The sequence below is a fragment of the Annulohypoxylon truncatum genome, assembly GCF_022578515.1.
Source record: "Annulohypoxylon truncatum strain CBS 140777 unplaced genomic scaffold F4807scaffold_37, whole genome shotgun sequence".
Classification (NCBI taxonomy): domain Eukaryota; kingdom Fungi; phylum Ascomycota; class Sordariomycetes; order Xylariales; family Hypoxylaceae; genus Annulohypoxylon; species Annulohypoxylon truncatum.
The window spans coordinates 311,611-335,804 of record NW_025953823.1 but is presented as its reverse complement, the minus strand read 5'-3'; the positions used below and the strand labels follow the sequence as shown (position 1 = coordinate 335,804).

At 47.4% G+C, this 24,194-nt stretch overlaps 13 protein-coding genes across 13 annotated transcripts; 7 read left to right on the top strand and 6 right to left on the bottom strand.

Moving 5' to 3' along the window:
- Positions 1–746: 746 nt before the first annotated feature.
- On the top strand, positions 747–2,270 carry F4807DRAFT_464116 (kinase-like domain-containing protein; the record flags this gene model as incomplete). The annotated part of the gene is made up of 2 exons (XM_048002077.1): positions 747–1,463; positions 1,497–2,270. The coding sequence occupies 2 exons, from the start codon at positions 747–749 to the stop codon at positions 2,268–2,270; spliced, it is 1,491 nt and encodes a 496-aa protein (XP_047850625.1).
- Positions 2,271–2,361: 91 nt separating this feature from the next.
- F4807DRAFT_245648 (uncharacterized protein) lies at positions 2,362–3,752 on the bottom strand. Its single transcript, XM_047994333.1, has one exon. The coding sequence runs from the start codon at positions 3,515–3,517 to the stop codon at positions 2,477–2,479; it is 1,041 nt and encodes a 346-aa protein (XP_047850624.1). The 5' UTR covers positions 3,518–3,752; the 3' UTR covers positions 2,362–2,476.
- A 491-nt stretch (positions 3,753–4,243) lies between these two features.
- On the bottom strand, positions 4,244–5,731 carry F4807DRAFT_470505 (uncharacterized protein; the record flags this gene model as incomplete). The annotated part of the gene is made up of 1 exon (XM_048002825.1): positions 4,244–5,731. One exon carries the CDS (start codon positions 5,729–5,731, stop codon positions 4,244–4,246), a length of 1,488 nt encoding a protein of 495 aa, XP_047850623.1.
- A 608-nt stretch (positions 5,732–6,339) lies between these two features.
- Positions 6,340–7,884, bottom strand: F4807DRAFT_245571 (terpenoid synthase). The gene is made up of 4 exons (XM_047994331.1): positions 7,480–7,884; positions 6,871–7,410; positions 6,781–6,814; positions 6,340–6,726 (listed from the first exon to the last, which is right to left on the bottom strand). Exons 1-4 carry the CDS (start codon positions 7,701–7,703, stop codon positions 6,424–6,426), a joined length of 1,101 nt encoding a protein of 366 aa, XP_047850622.1. The 5' UTR covers positions 7,704–7,884; the 3' UTR covers positions 6,340–6,423.
- A 779-nt stretch (positions 7,885–8,663) lies between these two features.
- On the top strand, positions 8,664–9,522 carry F4807DRAFT_245576 (uncharacterized protein). The gene has a single exon (XM_047994332.1). It carries the CDS (start codon positions 9,033–9,035, stop codon positions 9,474–9,476), a length of 444 nt encoding a protein of 147 aa, XP_047850621.1. The 5' UTR covers positions 8,664–9,032; the 3' UTR covers positions 9,477–9,522.
- A 357-nt stretch (positions 9,523–9,879) lies between these two features.
- On the top strand, positions 9,880–11,499 carry F4807DRAFT_440812 (uncharacterized protein). Its single transcript, XM_047999330.1, has 2 exons — positions 9,880–10,344; positions 10,406–11,499. The coding sequence occupies exon 2, from the start codon at positions 10,422–10,424 to the stop codon at positions 11,394–11,396; it is 975 nt and encodes a 324-aa protein (XP_047850620.1). The 5' UTR covers positions 9,880–10,344; positions 10,406–10,421; the 3' UTR covers positions 11,397–11,499.
- Positions 11,500–12,346, bottom strand: F4807DRAFT_440809 (uncharacterized protein). Its single transcript, XM_047999329.1, has one exon. It carries the CDS (start codon positions 12,274–12,276, stop codon positions 11,542–11,544), a length of 735 nt encoding a protein of 244 aa, XP_047850619.1. The 5' UTR covers positions 12,277–12,346; the 3' UTR covers positions 11,500–11,541.
- A 21-nt stretch (positions 12,347–12,367) lies between these two features.
- On the bottom strand, positions 12,368–13,737 carry F4807DRAFT_440808 (uncharacterized protein). The gene has a single exon (XM_047999328.1). It carries the CDS (start codon positions 13,600–13,602, stop codon positions 12,658–12,660), a length of 945 nt encoding a protein of 314 aa, XP_047850618.1. The 5' UTR covers positions 13,603–13,737; the 3' UTR covers positions 12,368–12,657.
- A 1,122-nt stretch (positions 13,738–14,859) lies between these two features.
- F4807DRAFT_440807 (glutathione synthase) lies at positions 14,860–16,911 on the top strand. Its single transcript, XM_047999327.1, has one exon. It carries the CDS (start codon positions 14,945–14,947, stop codon positions 16,469–16,471), a length of 1,527 nt encoding a protein of 508 aa, XP_047850617.1. The 5' UTR covers positions 14,860–14,944; the 3' UTR covers positions 16,472–16,911.
- A 3-nt stretch (positions 16,912–16,914) lies between these two features.
- Positions 16,915–18,512, top strand: F4807DRAFT_245348 (major royal jelly protein-domain-containing protein). The gene is made up of 3 exons (XM_047994330.1): positions 16,915–17,872; positions 17,925–18,142; positions 18,217–18,512. Exons 1-3 carry the CDS (start codon positions 17,015–17,017, stop codon positions 18,431–18,433), a joined length of 1,293 nt encoding a protein of 430 aa, XP_047850616.1. The 5' UTR covers positions 16,915–17,014; the 3' UTR covers positions 18,434–18,512.
- Positions 18,316–18,919, bottom strand: F4807DRAFT_245238 (uncharacterized protein). The gene is made up of 2 exons (XM_047994328.1): positions 18,693–18,919; positions 18,316–18,640 (listed from the first exon to the last, which is right to left on the bottom strand). The coding sequence occupies exons 1-2, from the start codon at positions 18,786–18,788 to the stop codon at positions 18,512–18,514; spliced, it is 225 nt and encodes a 74-aa protein (XP_047850615.1). The 5' UTR covers positions 18,789–18,919; the 3' UTR covers positions 18,316–18,511.
- Positions 18,920–19,166: 247 nt separating this feature from the next.
- F4807DRAFT_440806 (glutathione S-transferase domain-containing protein) lies at positions 19,167–20,633 on the top strand. Its single transcript, XM_047999326.1, has 3 exons — positions 19,167–19,480; positions 19,532–19,971; positions 20,045–20,633. Exons 1-3 carry the CDS (start codon positions 19,435–19,437, stop codon positions 20,255–20,257), a joined length of 699 nt encoding a protein of 232 aa, XP_047850614.1. The 5' UTR covers positions 19,167–19,434; the 3' UTR covers positions 20,258–20,633.
- A 1,058-nt stretch (positions 20,634–21,691) lies between these two features.
- Positions 21,692–23,785, top strand: F4807DRAFT_245319 (uncharacterized protein). The gene is made up of 2 exons (XM_047994329.1): positions 21,692–22,243; positions 22,344–23,785. Exons 1-2 carry the CDS (start codon positions 21,840–21,842, stop codon positions 23,653–23,655), a joined length of 1,716 nt encoding a protein of 571 aa, XP_047850613.1. The 5' UTR covers positions 21,692–21,839; the 3' UTR covers positions 23,656–23,785.
- Positions 23,786–24,194: the final 409 nt, after the last annotated feature.

The following is a 24,194-nucleotide window of genomic DNA, read 5'->3' as shown; positions in this document are numbered from 1 at the left end:
ATTTTATAAACGCTCGGATAAGTAAACGTCAAATTAAAATAAACCATATATTTATGGTTTAAATAAATAAACCATAAATTAACGGTTAATTGTTTCCTGCAGGTCTTTGCCAAGTATTAGGTAGTACCGTATAGAGACTCTATCGGTGAAAGCTCGGATTTTATTTACCAAGGTATTCTACGAGTGGCTGATTCAGCACCACCGACGCCGTGGCCAGTGAGGGGCAGTGGGCATTCCTGCACACATCTTCAAGTGTTTATGTAAGTGAATTTCTACATGGAAGTTACTTCCCTTGATAGATACCTACTAGGTAGCTATAGGGAGAGTGCATCCGAGGTCTCAGCATGTTCCTAAAGCGCAAGAGGTTCTGGAAGTATAGTACTTTTTTTTTCACTCTTTCAAATTTCACTCTTTCACTCTCTTTATTCTGCCCTCAAACAAGATTTGAACGATTGGTCGATTGAATATTGACGCGATCAATGCAACGTCAATACCCGGACAGCTACTTTCTAACCCTGCAAACGATCATCTTTCATCTACCCGTAACCTACTACTTTTAGTACCTAGTATTTATGATCAGGGCGGGCCATAGTTGTAAATTCTCTAATTGAGCAACCAAATTTCTAGGTGACATCTACGGATACAAAATGATGATCATACCTGTAAGTATGAATTCGTATCTACCTAGATACAAATCACTGCTCAGCTGAACTATCATCACCCTTTTTCCGTGGTTAAACCCCGAAATGCTATCTAATACAACTGCTTCATCAAATGGGCCCGTCTCACTTCAGAGGTCGCCAGACTCAGACTTGGACTCAGTCTCGGACTCGGATTCTCTATTCGGGGACAGTTCCAAATCAGTCACGCTTGAGGATCATTCGAAGCCTGCGACTCCAATTTCTACAGAAGCTGTTGATCACCAGGACGACCCAGTACACGGACTTCAGTGGACTTGTAAGAACGATGTCTTTTCACTTACGCCTCAATGGACCGTCGAACCAACAATCGGTGCCATCGTCATGACGCTGCAGAAAGCCATAGATCCCCACAAGCAGTATAACGTTGAGCACCTTTGGGACGGAACATACAACAAGATATATTCAGTTTCGTACGACCAAACCGACTTTGTCATGCGTGTGTCTCTGCCTGTATGTCCGAGAACCAAGATAGAAAGTGAGGCCGCAACATTACAATGGGTCTGTGAAAATACCAACCTACCAGTCCCCAGGGTTCGGTCTTATGACTCTTCACGCAACAACCCCATAGGCTTCGAATGGATATTAATGGATCGCATTGATGGAGTACCTCTTTCTCAATGCTGGAGCTCTACTACTCAGGATGCCAAGGAGCGCATCGTGAAACAGGTCGCCGGATATGCCGCGACCGCCTTTTGGGCGCAATTTAAAGGCGTCGGCAATTTATATCCTCCACAGTCGCATTCGCCAACTTCTCGGCCTCGGGTAGGTGAGATAGTAGCACCGGTGTTCTTCTAGGGTGAGCGCGCCAGTCTACGCCACTATGGGATCCCTTTTCGCACCGCATTCAAGTGGACGAAGCGTCGCCTCCGACTTATTTCAGCCGACCTTCGCTTGAAAACACAGGAGATATCCGACAAACACCATCGCGCCATTGCCGCTAGAATGTTGGTACTTGTCGACCGTCTTCGAAATATAGAAGACATGTTTTTCCCAACTCCTGAAATTTGTTCCGACAAGAACCTAGCTCTTGATGATAATGAGTCAACTGACGAGGGTGAGGATATCGCTGACAAGGAGGGATGGCCTTATGAGCCCACTATGCTTTGGCATGATGATATTTCTCTCGATAATATTCTAGTAGATAAGAGCGGAATTCTCTGTGGCATCATTGGCTGGGAATGTGTTTCTTGTCTCCCTCTTTACGAAGCCTGTCAATTTCCTGCTTTTCTTCAACAATCGCAAGACCGCCCTGTCGAGCCATTGACTCCCTACGGAATCACACAAAAACAACTAGACAATAATCAACACATTGCAAATTACGATAGGAATTTGAGACAGCACCATACTACCCTGTTGCGACGGCTGTTTATTACGGAGATGATGGATAAGTGTCCTGAATGGGTCACCATTTTTGACAGCCGGAAATACTTGAGGGACTACGAGGCCGCGGTACAGAATTGCGACAACGAGTTCGCCTACGAGATCGTTGAGACGTGGGTAGATGCCGTAGAGAAGGCGGAAAGCCCCGACAAGACCCCTTGGCATCTTCACGAGCGTCTCATGGGGTAATACGAACCAGCATGGGCATCTTTAGTGTCAAGATATCGGGGTGTGCTGAGGATGCCTCGGCCTGGAAATGTCACCGATGCTGATAATTTCATTATTAAAAATCAAACTCAGTAAAACTCAGATAATTAATGTTAGGTATGCATAAACTCTACAAAGGCTACCTATCAGTAACCAATCCCAGGCTTTTACTCAATCCCAAAAACCACCTATTTACGGGTATACAAGCTGAAGCACGACCAGAGCATTCCCAGTGCTGTTTTCTGTCTCTCAGGCCCATTGACCCCACGCTCCCTAGTTTCTATTAGGAAGTCGATCATATCATCCGTCATACCCATTCCATCGAATCTGTCCTGCACCGGGCTGAACGCGTTGTGATGCTCCTCCCTTGCCGTTCCATGAATCTTGTTAACGTGCTCTGCCATGTCGTTACTTACCTCTGCGCAGTCTAAGTTGCCGTAGGGGGTGTGTCCAATGTTTTTCTGAGAGTCAATCCGCAAATTGCGTTCGATACTGGTCTTACCTTCGTATTCTCCGTAGCTCTCCAAGTTCTTATTAATGTCGACATCCTCATAGATGTCGTAATCATCGTCAAGCTCAACATCCACAAATTCAATCTCATTTTCCTCGTCACCTACCGTGAACAGCTCAGTCTCGACATTGCAGTCCTTACGGATATTACTGTCCTCCCCCTGCTCATCTTGCAGACTAGAACCTACCTTCATGTCTCCGTCACTGTGGTGGGCTTCATCATTGGCTTCGCTATACTCCCGTGACGCTTGCTCGACTTCTTCGAGGTTGACTTCCTTTGTAGCGATGTCCAGACTAGAGGGGGGTGCTTCTTGTGAAGGAGAATCAGCGGATTTCACATCGTGCCTTCGCCGATAATGGCTATAAAACTCTCCTTCTGGAGTCAGCGGCCCGGTCCAGGGAGTTACCAAGGCGGTGATGTCATCCTTGGTACACTCTGGGAGGACTACGATGTTTTCAAGTTTGTCTGCCGTGTCTACTTCTCTGACGAATTCCTTTTTTGCCTTGTCTTCAATTTTACACGCTTCAGACCGCCCCTGCTTTGATCCACAAGCGAATGGCAGATTGGCAACGACTAAAGTTGACGCTTCGTGTTGGCAGTCAGGTTTGTTGCAAAAGTAGGTCAGATTGTTATCCGACTTGCAGCCGCAAGTGTGATAGAGCACAATGGCTCGACAGGCAGTCATCATATCAGGGGTTGGCGGTGGTACAGTCGACATTTTCTCTTCCCTTTTTTCCTTTCTCTTCACTTGGCAAGCCTGCTTGCTCTATAATCTATACCAACTTGAGAGATATAGATGACCTGACCTGCTTGATCGAGTTTTTGTTTTGGCAATAAGACGACTTAAAAAAGTTGGGGCTTTGATTCTTGACTCAAGACAAATTACACCGAGCCTGATGAAGATGGCTGGAACGCACATTTTATCTTCGCACGCTGGCCTTTTTCAATGGGATTGTTCTGAGATAAATACAATATTCATTGTTAGAAAAACAAAGCTAATTCACTGGCTTCCGCTGGGCCGAAACCCCCTTTATTGTGTTCTTTGATACTGGGCCATCGGCTTTCTACCGCGTGATTATGTTGCTAATGTCTTCCAAAGTTACCCCTATTTATTATTTTCATTGTAAGACGATCTAACCTTGACAGAATTCTCGTTAACCGGTTTAAGTCAAATAGAGAGACCGATTCTTGCAAGCATTGGTGCCATGTACATCTTTGTGATTTGGTTTACCCCTGCCCTAGTACGTGCAATAGGAACCTAATCATACAGAGGTGGGACACATGAAATTGCAACGCTAGCCTACTCATGCTTTCCTTCTCTTCGATACGCTGTTATATACAAGAGTAACATCAAAACCTCGCTAAGTTCGTAATGGTTCCACTAATACCCAGTTCTGCAGACGAAGCCAAGTTGCCGGGGAGGTTTTCATAGTGGTATATCTCCCTAAGTCGTTGTATTTCTCTCCGGAAGTTGGGCAACGTAATCATCCCAGAAGGATATGTCATCTTCTAGGTCCAATATTGTGAGCATCCATCTCCAACTGTCCAGCCATGGGTCCGCCGTCTCTCTCTGGAAAGTTCGATCTCGTAAGTGTTGTTTCCATTTTGATTTCATGAGTCTATACTCAAAGGCGATTAGCTGGAGCTTTTCTTTGTACTCGGATACCGGCTTCGAGGCAGTTCGAACAAAGGCTGCTGCGATCCGAACCCACTTCCAAGCGAGGTTCGCGTCCATCGTACTCTGAAAATGACGAAACTCGACAGTGCTTTGATCATTCTCTCGGTTATAGATAGCTAGAGCCAGCCGTCTGTTCATTAGGTTTACATTAGTACCAGATAATAATTCTGCGAGTTCACCCATGTCTCTTGCTCCAAAAATGGCTGAAATCCAAGTCTTCTCCTTGGCAGAAAACTCCTTTGGAAGGCCGTCGGGGGTGTCTTCTTCTTGGTCTGGGATTGTCGGTTCGACCTTATCCTCCGAAGGATTATTTGCGTCGCTAGGCTCCGTAGTGACTGGGCCCTCGCAAGATGGTGCGGATTTATCCTGGGTTGGTTCAAGTGTTATACTGTCTTCGCCTGGCGGAATATCTTCGTTGGAAACACTCTCTTTCTCATGCGTGGGCTGGATATCTTGGGGCTGCTCATTCTTCGTATCATCCTTCTCTTGGGCGACCCCTACACCCTGGTCCTCTGGGGTCTCTATGTTATTTTCCGTGGTAACGTTTATGTTCTTTTCTTCGGGGACCTCACTGTCGCCCGGAGCGTCCTCTATAATGTCGGGTTCTGCAATATCAAACTTTGTCTGAGCTAGGATCGAATACTTTCTGATTGGTGCGTTTGACAATGTCATGCCCCTATCTTCGTTACAAAGAGAGAAGAGACATGGCTCGAGAAGCCATCCCAGGATAGCTGCTTTCTTGGCGGTTTCCAGGTCGAGACCGTTCTCGACACCGATATGAACGTGGAGACCTGCGGTTTGAGTAGGTGAGGGCTCGAATTTATCGGAAATATTGGTGTTTTTCGGAATACCGCCATCTTTGATTGCGGCAAAGGTGGCGTCGAATTCGGGACAGCCTTGATCGTCGAAGTTCAGGGCACGGGTGGAAAGTTCTAGACCGATAGCAATTTTCCCAAGTGTGTCCTTCTGAGCCTTCTCCTTGGTGCCAATAACAACGGAGCTATCTCCGGAGAAGCAGTAGTAGTTTTTCCAGTCTGCCTTATCGAGTAGCATCCCATCTGGGTACCGATGGGCCGTACCTCTATATTTACTCCATTTTCCGTAGATGCAGGCACAAGGCAGTGGATTCGTCAAGTTCCTCAAGAAGAGCTCTGCTATAGCCTGGTACGTTTCCTTATTGTTCATATGTTCCTTGCGAGTAGTAATGACGAATTCCAGCTCTACGCCAAAGGTCAGTGCCGGGTAGGAAGCCATCACGAAAACGAGTGAATGAATAAAGTGCTAGGTATGGTAATGTATCGTAGACAGGATGCTGCAATATATCTACCCGAGAGGGGCGGTTTTAGATGCTGCTATAAGAGCGAAGGACCGAGGTTGGACAAAAGATAAACAGTCAGAAGATATTATCTTTTTCTTTTCTTTTTTTTTTGTTTTGTTTTTGAATATTTGGAACAGTTGAAGCTTGAAGGACATGCAGATTTCACTTTCTCTGTAAATAACCCAGATAAGTTACCCAGGTAGTTACCCAGGTAGTTACCCAGGTAGTTACCTAGGTAGTTACCTAGGTAGTTACCTAGGTATGTACCTGTGTAAGTTATGCATATGTGCCTTCTTGTTGAAGTCTTGACGGCGGACGATTATAATGTTGAATGCCGCTACTACTTTTGAATGCCGATACATATCTGTATGTTCTTTCTTAGAAATGCTACGTACGCTGAGATTTAAGATGGTTAGGAAGGTCCATTGTATTTGCCGAGATACTCTGACGTATGACAACATAAAAAGAAGGTACCACACTGCTAAGTTAGAGAAGTTTCAATGTTGTTGGACTTACCACATAGGTACCTATGTACTTTTAAAGAAACCGCAACTAATGATCTTTCAGATCTTCGTCTAATAAATCGCACAAGGGCCCTCTCCCAAATGGTATCCTATACACTCCAGCATTACAACGGTATAATATAGCTTCCATCTTCCTGCTTATACTCCTTAACACCAAATCTCTTCGAATCCATGAAGAACTTAAAACATCCGGTCTGAAATGTTTCAAACGCTCTGATGAACAGTCGAATATTCTCCCGGACGTTTTCGTCATAGTTGAGTCCCTTAGTCCTAAGAGAGGCGGCGGCAACGTCGAATTTCCTAGCCGACGAGTACATCTGCTCTACTAATTCGTGTACAATAGAGTCTAACGACTTTCCTGTTTCTGCAACCATGATGGGCACCAAGTTGGTCGGCGTGTCTTCTTTCTATCTTCTACTTAGTGTCTTTACAATAAAGGCGTCTGAGGGGGATACCCATACCATTTCCTTTTTTAACGAGTACAAGTCGTTGCAACTGATAACATGGTTCAGAAGATCGAACGTACGGGAAGAAAGACACAGAATACTTACAGGAGAGGCTGGAAGCTAGTTTCTAGCCGCAGAACCCTTACTTCCTCACACCAGGCCAAGCCATCAGGCAAGGTCATGTTATTCACATACTGGTGTAGCGTGCAATAGGGGAATACAGCGCCAACACCATGCCGGTACGTCCAATATTCCTCGACGCTGGGGAGTGACCCTGAGAGTCGGTAGGTTTGCTCCAGGGCGTTGGTGTCGATGAATTCTTGGATGTCAGTGGCAAGCCTGTCAAGATCGACTTGGCCTGGCCCAGCCGCAGTCACCCTCGGCGCGAACGCCTCAAAACTCGCAAACTCCTGCGGTGGGTGGAGCAAGTGCGTTTCCGGGATGGCCTTATCGTTGTGTTGAAAGAGTTTGTGTCGCATGTAAGCAATCGAATCTTGCCTCAGTTTCGTGGCAGCATCGAAGTCAGAAGCGAAGTCTAGTGTCTCGTCATCGATCTCCTTGTCGATCGTATCGTCGAAAATGAAGAATACCATGGACATCAAAGCCATCGTCTTTAGCTGTTCTATCCCTGCACTTGGATAACATCTGGGACATCGAATAATGTTCAACAGGCATTGTTGGTTATCTATGACATGCGTGAAAGCAACAACTTACAATGATGCAAACCAACCAAGATCAATCGCCCTTGTCTTTACCCGGGCTTTCTTGTTTTTGACATAAATGTCTATCTTCTCGTCAATAAACGCCCTTAGCTCCTCGCAGTGAGGGTTGAGTCCAGATGCCCAATTTGCATAGATCGGTCTTAAGTCTGGTACGTGTAGTAGCTTGCCTTGCAAGCCCCTGAGTGCGGCTACGCCCTCGCTTTCGAACATTTTCATCCGATGCTCGGTTGGAAATTTGGAGATGAGAGAACCAGAAGGTTTACCACGATATTCGGTAAGATTGCCTTAAGCGTCACAGGGCCGTATCACTGATGTCTTATATAACTATTTTTTCGAGCGACTCCGCAAATCCTTCTGTGGGTTGCACTAAAATACCCGCTGCGTCCGAGCTGTACTATCTTCGATGAGATTTACCTGGTGTTATTCAAAGCTTTCGGTGGAGTCTTTACCGGCCATGGGCTCTCGGCTCGTCGACGTGGCATTGCATGAACCAATTGGCCAAAAAAAAAAAGGATGGGATTGAGATGACATTCCCAACAGCGAACATGGTTTACGAGCTCAGGTAGAAAGAGGCACGGAATGATATTAGATAAGGAACTAATGGCCGGCCTTTTACGCTTAGAGGTGATCTGGTTACCTGATATGATTCACCTAACCTACCTAGGAACCGAGACACCTAGTCTGTTAATCCCTGCTGCTCTGCAATGTTACCGAATGTCGCTGTCTCCGTATTGTTAGTGTCCCTTCGCCCAATCTCACCTTGGCTTGCTAGCAGATATCAACTTACATGCGATATTATTGTAGAGAGTCCACAAAATTCTTCGAGCTCGAAATAAAGCGTCTCCTTCATCGGCTTACTTAGGTCTCTGTGCATCGGAGAGGAAGAGGGGGTTAAGAGGTACATCTAGAATGGCGTGTAGGATGACGCTTAGAACGATCGCTCTCATATTTATGTACCTATTTATGAATATATGAATCGACCTTACTTTTCTGCCCCTTGTGGTGGAAGCAAGGGATGCTTCTACATTTCCGGTTACGAGTACTCATCGTAACTTGATTCAGTACCGGTAGGTATACGACTCGAATCCTAGTCATATAGATGGTTATTTGCAAGATGCGTATCTAATGGATAAATGAATAAAAATAGGAGAAAAACAGGGAGAGATGGAGGAAACAAGACAGATAGAAAGAGGATGATAAGCTTGTTCAAGATAAAGGCATTGTTTAGGGCAGACAATAATTGCCGGCCTGTTTGTCGTGGAACAGGTTAAGAGTTTATGGAGAATATCTTTATCATGATGGTTATATTAACCAACTAACTGACAAAGTGAACGGGTCAAAGAAAGTGGTAATGCAACCATCAAAGGATATTTTATATCTCCATTCCCCCTTTTCCGAGATAGCGATCGTTAATTGTCAGTCGTCAATCGTCAATCGTAATCGTAATCGTCAATCGCCAATTGTCAATATTGGCATAATTGGCATACAACTAACGATCCAGAGAACGAGAATCTGTCCGGTCAGTTCCCATCAGTTCCCGTCAGTATGTGCGAGTTTCGCGGTATGACGTTCCCATGCGGCTGCGTTACGTGGAAGGGCAGCGAGTACAAGTACTGCTCGAAGCGAGGCAAAGGGTGTAAGACGAAGATCTTTAGGCATTTTGAATGGCAAACTTTCTGTCCAGGCTCCCGTAAGTGTCTCAAGGGGAAGACCAAGTACGAAGAGGGCGCCGTCCTTCCCAAATGCTGCGCTCACCTTGAGAAGTCGACGCTCGGAAGTCTCTGCTTGAAATGCAACTCCATCCCTAACAAGGACAATGAATTCGACCGCCCTTGCGCGTGGCACGTGAAATGCGTATCTGTCATGGTTGACGCAGACGCGGAAAACGAATTCGAAAGGTTTGTGCGGCTCTGGCCGGTCAACTTACGAACTCGATACCTTCGCAGGAAGCTAGATTTGAGAGTGAGAGATGTTGGTTGGTCTCTATGATCTGCTCAGGCGAGCGAAGGTTATACATAGGTAGGTATTCATACATACCTAATATTGTTTGGTGTTTTGTGTTTTCTGTTTAGAATTTGGTCTAGTTAACTCGGTCAGCGAACCGGAGGTACTTAGGTAGTGATAAATTATCATGATTGGAAGAGATTGTTTTACCTATTGTTAGAAATGCTGTGGCTGGGACGATAATATTTCGAAACGTTGTATAAATTGTATCGTATAACATCCGACATAATTGATTGCCCCTATTATATTGCGGAGTTACTACGTATATTAAAATAGCTTGGAACAAGTCGGCGATCGGTGCGTGGGAACGCCGTGATCTCATGTTACTAGCGTGAAGTGGCATCGCGCTATTGGACGAGCGTGAGATGATTTACGTTTTAGGCAAGTCGCTTAAGACCGACTAGGCCGACCAGGCCGACTGGACCGAGAGCGACCTTTCGCTTCTGCGCAGCAACTCGTGAACCCACCAGGCCGGTTACACACCCGTCGCACATGCCTACCGCGCCTATGTAAGGATGAGGTCAACAGACCCACTCTCAGCCGGAAGTTAATTCTACGACTAGCAGACTAGAAATACTTTCGGAAAACTACTCAGATAACATGGATCATCTCTTTTTCTTGATCGTGACTTGGTCACCTTTGGTTAGGCCGATGTTCTATTCCGATGTTCTAGCCTCGGGATGGCGGAAGGACGAGATGACGGGATGACGGGACGACATAAATATTCTGACTCGAGTTACCATGATAATTCTTTGTTCTAGCCATCTCACATCCTGCATCTGGCATTCTTATATTTAATACCTGCCACATATTTCGACCTTGTCTTATTATTGTCAATATTGAAAATATTCCCGTATTTACTTGTTCCCCGACGTCTAATGCCTAATACCCATTGCTAATATCAGAAGGAAAAGGGGAAAACAGAAGAACATGTCGCAGCAGCAACAGCAACAGCATCGAACTGGGCCACCCTACGCCCCGACCACCGCCAGCGTGGGTGGCCTTCCCTCTGTTATCCCAGATGTGCCCATCTCGGCCGTCTTCGTCGCCATGTACGTGGCTTTCGCCGCCTTTAATATGACCATATATCAGATTAATAGTCGGAGAGGACACAAATTCATCCCTTCCGTCGCCTTATTTGGTTTCTGCATGGCCCGCATCATGACCCTCGTTCTCCGGATAGTGTGGTCTACTCGACATACCAATGTCAGTCTCGCTGTCGCCGCCAACATCTTCGTCAACGCTGGTATTCTCATCATCTATGTTCTCAATCTCATATTTGCCCAGCGCATCTTACGGGCAAGGCAACCTGCTATCGGGTGGCACATGTCGCTTCGTATCCTCTACAGAATCCTCTTCGTCGGAATCGCCTGCGCCCTTATCATGGTCATAACAGCATTAGTCTTGTCCGTCTACAGCTTAGACTCTTACACACTACGAGCATGCCGGGACGTCCAGCTAACCTCTGGAACGTACCTCCTCGTCTTCACCACTATACCTGTCTTCCTTATAGCTACCGCTTACCTATTACCATCATCTCCAGCCAAGGAAACGTTTGGGGAGGGTAGTATGAGATCTAAGACTATTATCGTCCTCCTAGTTACTTGCCTCTGTATGATGAATTCCGGTTTTAAAGTTGGAACAGCTTGGTCAGCTCCGCGACCGGCCAATAATCCAGCTTGGTACCACGGCAAAGCTCCTTTCTACGTATTTAATTTCGCCCTCGAGATCATAATACTGTCCATTCTAGCATCCACTAGGATTGACAAGCGATTCTATATCCCAGATGGAAGCAGGGAGCCAGGCCACTACTCGCGCCGTGTCGAGTCGCCCACCGAGAACGTCAGCGACCCTTCTGTCGAGAAGGATGGGAAAAGTGAGGACAGGACTTTGTTCGATGCATAATGAAAGCCGGGTGCTTAGTAGATAGGATGACTCGGCCTTGATGGAGATGTTTATTTTTATATATAGGTGCTGATGATACCCATTTTTAATATAAAAAATATGATTTCGCTGTCTATGTCCTAACATTGTTGATTATGATGGTGACTTATAACCTACTCGACGACATGTTTGTAAACGTCTCATCCAAACCGCCCACTTCCCATTGCTCCATGTTGGCCGCTTCCCACTCGGCCTGCAGATAGCGTAAAATGGCCCAGACTTGGTGGAATTCCGTGTCACTTTCGGATTCCTGGTCATTATCGGGGTCGAATTTGCCGTGTGTCCACTCGCCATCGTTTTCCCAGCTGAAGCAAAGAACACGGACAACAAAGTGTATCGCGTGGTCCAACGCTGTCCAGCCTTCCTTGTTAGATATCGGGGAGCTCGCGTACTTGGGCATAGCGAACGCGTCGGTCGACCTACATAATCTGAATAGTTCGTCGCAGTCTATATCCTCGACCTGCGGGGCCACCTCGAGATAGTCGTGCCGGTACTCCTCGAAGAAAGGCTTGATGAAGTCGCCATCTAAGATTTCCCGCACTAGATGCTTCTCGTCATCGTAAAACCCGAGATAAAAGCAGAGCGTATCGTAGACCCGCTGCAAGGCTGGAATTCGTTCCTGTGGGATGGCTTTGCTAGTCGCCATGTGTGGTTGGGTGTATTTAGCTGATGGCGGTCTATGGAAAGTAAACCGTGAAGATGAGAGAGCACGACGTTCGTGTAGCGTGGTGAGGCGAACTGAGTTATGTAGCGCCTCATCTAGCCACCCTGCTCTATGCTGAATGAGGAGTGACGGAGATCCAAGAAGCACAAAGCTGCATGATCGCGAGGGGCTTAGCATTTGTACCACGTGGGTGAAGCATGACGGATCCAATCATTTCCCTTGCCGAGCTGCACGACGAGATGGCGGTAAACTACAAGTCCTTATAAAGTTGTACATAATGTATATTTCGCATATCAATTTATTCCCTGAGCGACGACTTTCCTCGTCTCGATACCACTACATGCTCGAGAAATATTCTGCGTATCCCGTATAACTATCCAGTCTCAGGACTTTGCTGATCAGGCCCTCTCAGTCTTGGTCTCTAACTTTGAAATTTGCCCCTTGATCTACTAAGCGCCATGTTTTGGTTGTGATCTCCTAATTCAGTCTCTTGATCAACCAAACCTTTTGCATATCAGACCGGGAACATTTATGGTGTATATGGAATCCAACACGTCTTCAAATTAGTATTTCTTCGTTCCTCGGCATAGGTATCTCATAGGATTGGCACTGGGGCTCTCTGTAAATAGTCCTGGGCATTTCCGGTTTGATATACTGAGCAATAACGTGGGTGATGCTGGAGGTAGACTCGCGTTTTCTATCAGGATGTTTCTTTAATGGGTTGCCTTGCCGTTTCCGTAGGTTGCTTAGTTGCAGAGAAGTCTTTTCGCTAGGATCGATGCATCGCAGGTGCTCGAAGCCGGGATTGATAGCAGATCTGCGCCGTCCGTGTATTTTAATACTTTCTAGCGCCGAAGAATGGTCATGGGCTCGAAAACTCTCATTTTCGTCTCCTAGAATTGAGTCCAGCTTGTGGCTTCTCGGTTTGTCGTGTCTATTCCAGCTCCGTCCTTTCGATTTCCTATCTTGCCACCCAGTCGCCTTAGAATGGTCAATACTCGTGCAACTTTTAGGACGCCTATGGCTGGGGCCACTGAGTCTGTGAGGTTTATTGTGGCCGTTCGGGAAGGGCCTTTGAACGCGGCTACCGGTATAACAGGCGTCTTCTGAGATGGGCACCTGCTTCCCTTTGGGGTCAGGATCAATTAGCGACGCCGCCCTATTTGTCGAGTCTCCAGTCAAACTCTTCCAGATCTGTAGGCGAAGGGCTATATCCGTCGTGATTTCCTGTTCGAGGTATCTTAGAAAATCTGAATACTGCTGAGGCTCAATATGAGGATCAGTAGCCAATTGGTAAGATCGCCTGCGCCGTCGTATTGTAGCAGGGGAGCAAGATCGGTGTATTACTGGGTTGTCCCTAGATTCAAGTATTCGTAGAGTCCTTTCTCGTTCGTCAGTCTCGTCAGGTTCCTCAGGCTCCTCGTCTATTCTGGAATGCCATAGGGGCGCATTGCGGGAAATAGCCACGGTAGGGCTCGGATGTGATTTGTTGGATGAACCCATTCGTGAATCATGAATCTCGAGCCGGCGGGACCTTCGCTTATCTGGGAGTGATTTAACGGGGGACTTGGGAACTGAATGTGCCCCCCTATTCACCCCCGGTAGTGTTTCTGTGTCATTCAAACCGTCTATCCTTGCACAGGAAGACGGTGGGAATATAAAGTGCGACGGCGAATAGGACAGGTTACTATTTCTATCTTGGCTATGGCGGTGATTTTTACCGTGGTTGCGTTGAACTGTCGAGGCAGCCAACTGTTTGGAGGCCGAGGCGTTCTGAAATACCAGGTCCGGTTGTCGTGATGCGATGGCGTTTTTGGAAGTGCTTTGTTGGGATATCGGTCTTGCTAACCTTTTCTTTTTTGAAGATGGTTTGTGAGATTTATTGCTTGAAAAAGATTGAGGCCTGAGTCTTGACCGTAGGCGATGGAAGAACGCTCGCATACTATCGGGAGATTTCTGCAGTGACACTATACCTTCAATCCTAACAGATGAAGAAAGACCTTCCCTTTCAGATACGGTTGCGTGCGGGTCGGACATCTTGCACTATAATAGGTCCAAAGATGGTTCTTGGATCAAGATTAGGTACCTATACAGTGGCGTAGGGCGGGAAGGGGAGGGGAGATGTGTATAATATTCTGATAATAAGAATATCCAGGTTAGAAATGCGGAAAGAGAAGCCAGCAGGTTTCGTCGTGGGCGAAGAAATCATAGGGGACTGATGGTAAGGGCCGAAGATCGAATGGGATTTATACCCCTGAAGGGTTCATCATGGCAATAAGATTCGTGCTATAAAACGCCAAAGGATAGAACGCCAACACGGCGCAATTCTCGTGCGCCACAGAATATTTGTGGAATTAGACTTCAATGAACGACATGAGTTAACCAATAGTAAAACCTAATTACTTTCCGTCCTCCTATCGCTGTCGCGAAACTCGAATTCCGGAGGACATCCTGGCCGAGGATGAACGTAAGGCATCCATATTTTTATCATTATTATGAATGACTATGACAGCTTAAGACTTAATGAAAACCACACGAAGAAATGAATAGGGTTAATTGTCTTTATATGAGCGCGGCCAAATTTGCAAATGTAAGTGTAAGTGTAACTAGCTAACGGTTTCTCATAAGCCACTCTCCATCCTCCACACGGATGGATTTCTCAACGTACTACCTGAGGAGCGGGGTTCGTGGATTATTTTATGTTGAAATTTCGCTATGCTAGATATTTTCAGTCATATCTTCTCTCCTTCATTCACCTACGCTTCTTTGGCCTCGTATCGCAACCTCACCCCACTTCCCCCTTTTTTTGTATTAAATTTTTTTTTCTTCATCTGGATGCGTCATCATGCAAGTAGAACACCTTGACGAAGAACATATAGAAAAGATCTTGTCGGAACTAGAAGACTACCAAATCAGCCACGGATCACTTCTTAAGATCCCACGCACTCTGGCTGACTGCGAATCGGTCGTGGCCGTTGCTCGCCCAATTGGCGTTAGCATTGTTCCCACTATATTTCCCCGTCACCTCTTCTATCATGCTCTAGACATTCAAACTCTCTTCAACGAGCTTTATATAAAACTTTCTGAGGATGAGTCTTTCATTCAAAGTATTATCCAGAGGTTGGGAGAGGCGGACGGATTTGCCGCCAAACTATGGTCTATATGGGAACATGTAAGGGAAGAAGGAGAGGTCCAACGGCTGAGGTGCGGAATATTTAGGAGCGATTATATGATTCATCACGACGGTTCGAACAGCCGCGGGAAAGAAGTCACCGCAGAGGATTATATGCTGCAATGTCTGATGGGTTCCGAGCTTAAGCAGGTCGAATTCAATACCTACTCCTGTGCTGGAGCAACTCACGCCAACGTCGTAGCGAATATGCATCGATATCTAGCAGGAAAAGGCATACACAAAGCGCTCCATCTACCTACAAACAACGCGATTAGGTCAATTGTGGAAGCTCTTCAATGCGCACATAGGGAATACGGCTTACCAGCTGACCCGAACAGAGAAACAGCTATACTAATGACGGTCCAGCCAAACAATGTCAATATTTGTGACGAGCGACCTATCGAGTACGCTTTGTCTGAGTGTGAGCCGCCCATTACACTCTACCGGGTTGAGTTTGGCAACGAGATAATGCGCACATGCAGTCTTGCGCCGAATCGCGAATTGCTCTTTCGACCAGATGCCGAAAGCAAAGCTATCGAAATATCGATTGTATATCAGCGGGCCGGATATGAACCCCATGAGTATGATCAACAAGGAATTGACGCGCGATATATGCTTGAACGGTCACGAGCAATCAAATGTCCAACGATATTATCTCACCTAGCCGGGTTGAAAAAGGTGCAGCAGGAACTCGCTTCTCCTGGGGTCCTAGAGCGACTCGTACCTCCTGAGGCGGTCAGCGTCCTGCGTCAGACCTTCGTACCTCAATATCCGTTTGATACATCTCAAGAAGGCATACGAGCTCGAGAAATAGCATCAGACAAACACAAAGCCGAGAATCACGTTCTAAAACCCTCCCTCGAAGGAGGAGGCAACAATATCTATGACCAAGATATACCGGATTTCCTTAGAGCCATTCCAGAGGAGCAATGGAGTAGATTTGTTTTGATGGAGAAAATACATCCCCCATTGACCCATGGTATCCTTATTTCCCCTATAGATACTCACAAAGGACCGGTCATCTGCGAATTAGGCGTCTTAGGGACAGGTCTCTGGAGAAGAAATGAGCAGGGCGGAGAGAAGGTGAGGATTATCGGTAACACCACAGCCGGGTGGACATTCAAAACGAAACCCGAAGATGTTCAGGAGATGAGCGTTGTTAAGGGGTATGGATGCTTCGACTGCCCATCCCTTCTCTAAGCATTTTCCATCACAGGAATTTGCCTATCCTTTCCTCTTAACCTAGCAACCGATCAATGCCTTTGGCCGCGCCTTTGGAATTTCAAAAAAGAAATTCTTTCTCATTGTTTGCGTCACACATGTATCCCTTTATAGGCAACAAAGGAACTAGTAAGTATTCTGGCTGGGAAACAGATAAACACAAAATCGTACCTATTTACGACAACACCGACCCCCTACCCCCTACCCCCTGAATATAAATCCTATACTTTAAGCTTCCCCGCATTACATCACATATGGAGTGTCAACATCATGTATTCTCCAATCTATCTGCAGGTACGCTGTCGGACATGTGATAGCTAATCTCTCATTGGTCCTGGGTCGTAAACCGTAGGTACCGTAGGGATCTCGGCATTGAGGTTACGTTATTATTTTGAGCTCGGGGAAAGCGAACCGTTGCCGGCCACCCCTCTCACCTCTCACGCACATACCAGCACATAGAACCCTCCGTGAACAACTCCTCAGATCTATGTGAAATAATTATCAGATACATATGTGTAGAACATGAAGTTGAACATTTTCGTCGCGACTAGCTCCTTTGGCTGGGCATTGGGCCAATCCTATTTCCCAGTAACCCTCAATAGCACGTTCGATATTGCCGGTCCACGAAACATTCGGATCGACACGGGGAAATACGGACCGGCGGTTGAAGAATATCACTATTTTTACGACCAGTGGCCCATCGGACTTGCGGTGTCCAAGACGGGGAGGGTTTTCACCTGCTACACGCGGGGGACGTATGCGTATACCCTAGGTGAAGTGATCAGTGAGACAGCTGAGATAGCATATCCTAGCCTAGAAGTAAACACTCCTCCTCAAGGGCTTTACAATACTAGCAACGGCGTCACGTTCGGCAGCAATGACGTGAGCCACTTTGTCAGCGTACAAGCACTGTACGTGACACCCGACGATACACTTTGGGTGCTCGACACCGGCCGTCCAACGATCAACCAGTCACAAAGTGTTAGCATGCCGTATGCCGCGCCTGGCGGCCCCAAGCTAGTGGCGATTGACCTGACTGCCAACAGCATCAGCAAGACATATACCCTGCCGCCAACGGTCCATTATCCGGATTCCTATATGAACGACTTGAGATTTGACCTTAGGCCCAATGTCACCGAGTCGGGAGGTGGTATCGCGTATATCGTTGATAGCAGCAATGAAGGAAGAACAGGGTTCATCATGATCGATCTGGCAACAGGAGAGAGTTGGCGGCAGTTGAGCCAACACCCGAGCACTCGGGTTGTGTCCGAAGATGTGCCCAGCTATAACGGAATACCGTTTTATACGCGACAAAAAGGGCACCCGTTGGGATTCCAGGAAGAAGGTCTCGACGGTGCCGAGCTAGATCAATATGGGGAGGTAAGGCAAATAGCGAAGCGAGATACGCCGAAGTGAAACTAACGTCTCATAGGTTATGTACTACTCGGCGCTGACGACGGACTATTTATATTCGATAGAGACGCGATACCTACGCGTGAACCCCGAGGGCGATCCGCTCGCGAATAAGAATGCTTTTGACAATGTCAAGAATTTAGGCCAAAGAGGTGGCAATGCCAATGGATTCACGGGTGACAGTCTCGGCAACGTGTACATGCTCATGCCCGAGCACAATGCTATATACATATACAAGTATGTTCACACAGGCTGATTGATATTCGCAGCTACGCAGATGGTAACCAACAACTAATATCTTTAATGCCCAGTTATTCAACCCACTTGACAACGCCTTATATTAGGGACCCTCGCATGGTCTGGCCGGACAGCGCTAACGTGGGCTGGGATGGATATCTCTATTTCACGATTAACCAGCTACCCTACCAGCCGGACTGGAACAACGGTGTGGATGGGCGAGTATACCCAGGGTTAATACTGAGATCCAAGCTACCTGACGGTGCTAGCAAGAACACGCTTTTGATGTAATTAGTCTCTATTTTCCCAATTACCTGACCCTAAATAATGTCACCCCGGTGTCTTTTTGATCGATTTTCCACATTCAACCTATCCATCCTTAGAGGCCCGTGGCAGGCCTTGGCTCTGGCCGCCGCTAGCATTCGTTTCTTTCAAACCCGCACCATGCTCATGTTCGGGAAGTTCTGCCGTCTTGTCCGCTCGCGCGACGTGAGAGGTCTTGCACTTTAGCGAAACTGTAGAGATAGGGGTAAAAGGGAAGCAGGCTCACCTTTGGCTCGTTGCCAGTGCCGTGGATAATGTTGTGATCAGTCTCGGGAGAGAGATCTTGAGCGTTGTGGGCTCGTCCGCTTCCTTCTCGAGGCATTTTTATTTTCGTTTCGTTTCGTTTCTTTTTCTTTTCTTTTTGAAATTGGGTGTTGGTGATGTTTGGTCTTCGTTCGGAAGTGAGACGCTGTGCGGTAGCCGAAGATATTTATAATTTTAAGTTGAAGACGGATCGATCTCTGACGTCACTAAGAAGCAGAGTATGACAAACCAAGCAAACCGCGTGTGCTTAATGTGTGGCTACCATGTGGTCAGTTTACGTCATGATGAAATGAACCATTCTATTGTCTATGTACATGTATCTAAAGGCAAGAGCCTGTTGTCTCTTTGTTCTTAGGCATGTACGTACTATCCCATTCTCGGCCGGGCTAAGAAAGGGGGAACGGGGAAAGAGGTAATGAAGCTTATACAGACCTACATAGTACTCGACAATAAATAAGTTGTCCGACTTGTTTCGGTGTAAAGTGCCCGATTGCGCCATCGCCCATTCTTGTTTCATCTGCGATTCTCTGCGATTCCGACCCCGCGGATTTATAAGCAGCCCCAATGGAATTTGATGCTTCGTACGCAAGCCGCACGGGCATAAATAAACCCGAAGAAACCATCGATTTCCAGGTACCTACCTGACTGTCGTGAACCCTTCCTTAGAACAACCTCCCCAAGATCTATCTATACCTCTTGATACCATGGCAACGCCCAAGATCAAATTATACACGAACCATGGGTGCCCTTGTGCGTAAACTCCAACCTATTAGTCAAGAAGGAGCGCTGATCCATCAATAGGGGCTCATCGAGCGCATATAGCTCTTGCAGAGCTTCAGCTGCCCTTCGAGGAGGAGATCATTGACTTGGCCGTCCCCCGGACCCCGGAATACTTAAAAATCAACCCTCGGGGTCTAGTTCCGGCCTTGGAATTTAACGGCGAGATTCTCACCGAATCGGCTATAATCTCCAATTTCTTGGCCAATGAGTTCCCCTCGCATCTGCTTCCCGTCTCAAACGCACCCGGAGGAGCATTGCTTCGTGCCAAAATCGATTTCTTCGTCGACACTTTCATCTCCAAGGTGAACAGTAACTTCTTCAAGGCACAATATGCCAAAACGGACGACGAGGTAGAGGGCTTCGTCAAGGAATACGTCGAGGCTGTCGTGAAGGAAATCGAGCCGCTCCTGATTAACGCAACGCCCTTCTTCAATGGCAGTGACAAACTTACACAGGCCGAAGTAAGCACCTCCCCTCTTTCAATTCCTAGCAATCTCGCCTTTCGACCAGACGTCATTAGCTAAACCATGCTAGGTTCTAACGGGCTCATTCATCGTCCGTCTATTCACGCTGCCAAAGTACGGCCTCTTTCCAGAGCACATACTGACCGATCTCTCCACCAAGGCTCCATACTTCTACCGTTGGGGTCAGGCTGTTTCCAAACATCCTAGCGTTCTAGTGATATATGACGAGAAGGTGATGGCGGCAAAAACAAGAGAGAGGCTAGCTAAGCTGCGGGCAGCTTGAGTAACCCAAGTGAAGAGTCAGCCAACCTGATTGTTTGAATGAGATGGGATATAATTCCAATGCTAGCATAGGAACTACCTGTTGCGAGCGGAGAGTAGCGACCTAAGTGGCTAGCATAATAATTGAATGATGCTGGTGTTACAATGTTCGACCCTCTTCGAGTTATCGAAAAATTGATGATGCGAAACGATGTTTTGGAATTAGGCGACGACACGTGCTAGTTTACCGGTCTAACAGGAGCTCCGGCATATAACTAGAAAATGCAGGGGAGTCGGAGTCATCCTTTACATAGCCAAGTTACCTGATTTAGGCAGGTATCTACCTCTCATCCAGTTCGCTCGTCGGTTCGGTCTTCGCATATTGTCATTGTCGATATCTCGTAATGGAAAAGAAGCTTAGCAACAGCCCACTCAATGTCCCAAAGCAAACGTACTCGGTTTGTTACGACATGATTTGCGACACCTGCCTGGGTATGGCCCGAGCCGTGTCTCCCGCTTGGCATGAATCTTGTCAATGACGAACCACTCTTCCAGGGTTTGGATATTCCGGGGTAGTTGGCGGTTATTAATGGGGTTGGTTCACAAAGACGAGCATGCTTTTTTTCGATAATGTTTTTGTGATAACACATACTATGTATTCATCGTGCTTGGAATAAGAAATAAACAATCCTTTCTTTCCACAGTGAACCGGAGTACACGTCGGATTTAATGAAAGGGTCGGAGATTATAGTCGAGAAGAAGCTGTGATTGGCCTACCGCTTTCATGGCTGACTTTAGTGCTCGACTGTTGGGATACGTTGCATTTTATTGCATCACTTCCCTAGACCATAAAGGCAATGTCAGAGCAATCCCTTGTTAGCCACGAGGTCCTCCGACTTTTCCGGGAGTTCGAGATTCCCATGTCGTTTTATATCAGTCAGCCAGCTCAGGTTATCGTGATGTTACATACATTAGGTAGGTATCTGCATATACATACAATACGATGAACTTGTTATGAGAGGTACGGATCCGAGCATACAACGTACCTAGTTGGCTAATTCTATAATTACGCTCTTACATACGAGGAAGTGAAGGGAGAATGGCACTGTGAGATCCATACATCTGTTCTGCGTGTGTATGTCTGTTCCCCGAAGGATCCCTGGAGCCCACTCCCCCCTAAGGCCGCCTCCTAACCACTCACGACCCCTGGCTGACAGCTCCGAACCCTGGAGGCTTAGCAAGATGAAATTAAGCGCGCCAACCCACTCAAAAAGTCCCCTTCCTCCCCACCCTACGCGAATTCTCATCAATCAGACCACTCCACTCCTCTTTTCCCAGACTTACATACCTCTCTTTTCTTGCCCTACACTACCAGCGCTACCTACATAGTACTTACACTCTCACTCAGCGCGCTCATCCCATTCCCGCAGCGCCCTAAGCCCGCCACCCGTTACTCGTCATTGCTGCAGTGCAACTCACAGCCTGGGAGAAAGAAACATTCGCTGAGCCCAGCTCCCCCCCCCGACTCGGGATCATGGGCTCCTTGCTTTCCGACCGCGTGTATATCGGCATACGGTGAAGGTTGGGATACTGACCGGAAACCCATGGGCCTGCACGAGGCGCGAGTAGGGAAGTCGGACGCGATGGGCCGCGATCTCGTCCACTTGATTCGGAACCCTCAATTATCGCCCGATTCTGTGGACTCGATCCTGAGTCCCAGCGAATACAGACAAGAAACCTCCCCGGTACCGTTTGAGGCTGCTCGCGACTACTCGCTATCATGGACCGGCGAGCCACTTGCGCAGACGCCGGACGATGTCGACTCGCCCGGTAGCTCCGTGCAGACGCCGCCAAATAGTTCTAATAAGCGCAGCCATCGTAAGAGGACGCATAGCCCCGATGTCTGGGAAGCGCACAAGGCGGAGATAGCCCGCCTCTATCTAGACGAGAATAAACGTCTCAAGGATGTAATGGAAATCATGGAGAGCCAATGGGGATTTCGCGCATCGTAAGCTCTCTAGTTTCCCTTGCCCTCAGTCTTCTTTTTTTTTTTTTTTTTTTTGGTTGTTTTTTTCACTTCCGCCCGTTAACTAAGCCGACGTTTAAAGCCAAAAGATGTACAAGACGAAGCTCACGCAATGGAAATTCTTCAAGAATAACCGCCAGGCTGACGTAGCAAACTTGCTCTACTTACAGCGTCACCGGCTGGCCATCGGCAAGGAGAGTACTTTTCGTAGGAATGGCAAGCCGATCGATGTGGAGGCGTATATGAGAAGAAGGGGGATCAGTGCCTTCGATCTAGTCGAGGTGGCCGACTCTGGCGATCTGCCACCGACGGTTAGATGTCGTACGCCGCCTTCGGTCCCAAAGATACTAGATCCCCCAGACGACCTTCGTCTCAAGGAGAGGTTCTTCCAGTGGACCTCGCAGAAATTTGTTAAACCTCGGCCGATAGAGTCGGGCTATCTGAAGAGGCTCGACTCACATCACGCGAGCAAGGCGTTGCATTCCGTCCAGCTGCTCACCCATGGATGTTGGCTATTTTCAACTGGTCGTAATCGAGAGGCCGGGGACTTCTGTCGGGGAGCCTTCGCCCTACTTCATCATGTCCTCGAGACGTCCGCTTTCCTTTCCTTCTTCGAGATGATGATGGCGATCCGCAGGTATCCCAACGCAGAAATTATTAAAGAGCTTTGGAGTTATCTGTCGCGGTACGCCGCCGCGATTGATGGGGTGAACCAGCCGCTGCATCGGGTATTGGCTGCCTTTTCCAACTTTTCGCAGCAGCACGGCTTGGTGCACAACATCGATATTTTGGACTGGGCGTTGCAGTGGGCCTCGGGCAGATTTAATAGTTCCTTTGATGGCAAGGCGTTTGACTATACCATGCTCAAGCCGTGGGATCTCGTGCCCGTAGGAAATTCGTATCATCGATATTATCTATGTCTAAACCACTGGGAAGTCGAGTCTATACCCACCGTAACCATACCGAGCCTGGACGTGTACGAAGACCCTTCGAATTTGCGAGCCGACTTGCTACTCATTTTTGGTAACCAGAGTAGCTGGCGCGACGACAGGATCTCGAAGGTCGCGTTGAAAGTGCTCGAGCAGAACAGGTCGTCTCCCAAGCCTTCGGATTATCTCGAATTTGTCTGCCTCTACTCCACGGCCCAGCATAGCAAAGTACGATCCGCCGGTGAAGATCCCACGACAAGCATCGACCACAAGTTAGCTAGAGAATACCTACAGCTGGCCGCGGATCTTCAGAAGCGGGCTTGGCCGCCGGGGAAGAACTATTACGAGACGCTGACGCTCCTCGAGTGCTGGTATCGAGAAGCAGGCGACTATGAGTCCGCAGAGGCTACGCGAACGAAACGTGACCAGGATTGCGTGGACGTATTGAAAACTTTGTCTAAATGAAAAAATACCCCGACCTCAGGGTCATGTGGCGTTTGTAGGGTTATGTTATGAGATAGGCAGCTGTCGTGTTATTGCTTGACGTTAAATTATTCAGTTGGGAATAATGCCCGAGATGGAGGGCAATGCGCAAGGGCTTCATCCGAGGTTTATGATATAGCTGTGTCTTTACTCAATGGCCTTGGTCGTCCCCGATACAATATAGTCGGATATAAGCACTGTAACTAAATAATAAAACATTCAATGCTCATGCTATTTCTTGGATGGCCAGGTGGTTAATTCGTTGTCTCTATAGCAAGCAGATGTTTTTAGGGGTGGGATCTCTCCAATGCAATACCCGGGAAGCTCTCAGCTACGATATGCTGGATATGGTGGATTCCACCCATATCTACCAACATAAGTTATGTGAAAGAGACGGTCAGACTTGGACTTGTACTAGGTATACTCCCTCCTATTGCTTTCCTGAAATCAAGAACACGATGTTGAAAAGCGAACAGTCGTCCGGATTTCTTCGTAGACAACCTCCTTTTCTTTTTACTTGA

Coding starts and splice junctions, on each gene's coding strand:
- F4807DRAFT_245648 (XM_047994333.1), bottom strand. CDS start 3,517: ATGTCGACTGTACCACCGCCAACCCCTGATATGATGACTGCCTGTCGA.
- F4807DRAFT_245571 (XM_047994331.1), bottom strand. CDS start 7,703: ATGAAAATGTTCGAAAGCGAGGGCGTAGCCGCACTCAGGGGCTTGCAA. Junction 7,411..7,479: donor CTTGGTTGGTTTGCATCATT/GTAAGTTGTTGC, acceptor TCGATGTCCCAG/ATGTTATCCAAGTGCAGGGA. Junction 6,815..6,870: donor ACTAGCTTCCAGCCTCTCCT/GTAAGTATTCTG, acceptor CCATGTTATCAG/TTGCAACGACTTGTACTCGT.
- F4807DRAFT_245576 (XM_047994332.1), top strand. CDS start 9,033: ATGTGCGAGTTTCGCGGTATGACGTTCCCATGCGGCTGCGTTACGTGG.
- F4807DRAFT_440812 (XM_047999330.1), top strand. CDS start 10,422: ATGTCGCAGCAGCAACAGCAACAGCATCGAACTGGGCCACCCTACGCC.
- F4807DRAFT_440809 (XM_047999329.1), bottom strand. CDS start 12,276: ATGCTAAGCCCCTCGCGATCATGCAGCTTTGTGCTTCTTGGATCTCCG.
- F4807DRAFT_440808 (XM_047999328.1), bottom strand. CDS start 13,602: ATGGGTTCATCCAACAAATCACATCCGAGCCCTACCGTGGCTATTTCC.
- F4807DRAFT_440807 (XM_047999327.1), top strand. CDS start 14,945: ATGCAAGTAGAACACCTTGACGAAGAACATATAGAAAAGATCTTGTCG.
- F4807DRAFT_245348 (XM_047994330.1), top strand. CDS start 17,015: ATGAAGTTGAACATTTTCGTCGCGACTAGCTCCTTTGGCTGGGCATTG. Junction 17,873..17,924: donor AGCTAGATCAATATGGGGAG/GTAAGGCAAATA, acceptor AACGTCTCATAG/GTTATGTACTACTCGGCGCT. Junction 18,143..18,216: donor AATGCTATATACATATACAA/GTATGTTCACAC, acceptor TTTAATGCCCAG/TTATTCAACCCACTTGACAA.
- F4807DRAFT_245238 (XM_047994328.1), bottom strand. CDS start 18,788: ATGCCTCGAGAAGGAAGCGGACGAGCCCACAACGCTCAAGATCTCTCT. Junction 18,641..18,692: donor GCACTGGCAACGAGCCAAAG/GTGAGCCTGCTT, acceptor CTAAAGTGCAAG/ACCTCTCACGTCGCGCGAGC.
- F4807DRAFT_440806 (XM_047999326.1), top strand. CDS start 19,435: ATGGCAACGCCCAAGATCAAATTATACACGAACCATGGGTGCCCTT. Junction 19,481..19,531: donor CACGAACCATGGGTGCCCTT/GTGCGTAAACTC, acceptor ATCCATCAATAG/GGGCTCATCGAGCGCATATA. Junction 19,972..20,044: donor ACAAACTTACACAGGCCGAA/GTAAGCACCTCC, acceptor AAACCATGCTAG/GTTCTAACGGGCTCATTCAT.
- F4807DRAFT_245319 (XM_047994329.1), top strand. CDS start 21,840: ATGGGCCTGCACGAGGCGCGAGTAGGGAAGTCGGACGCGATGGGCCGC. Junction 22,244..22,343: donor CAATGGGGATTTCGCGCATC/GTAAGCTCTCTA, acceptor CGACGTTTAAAG/CCAAAAGATGTACAAGACGA.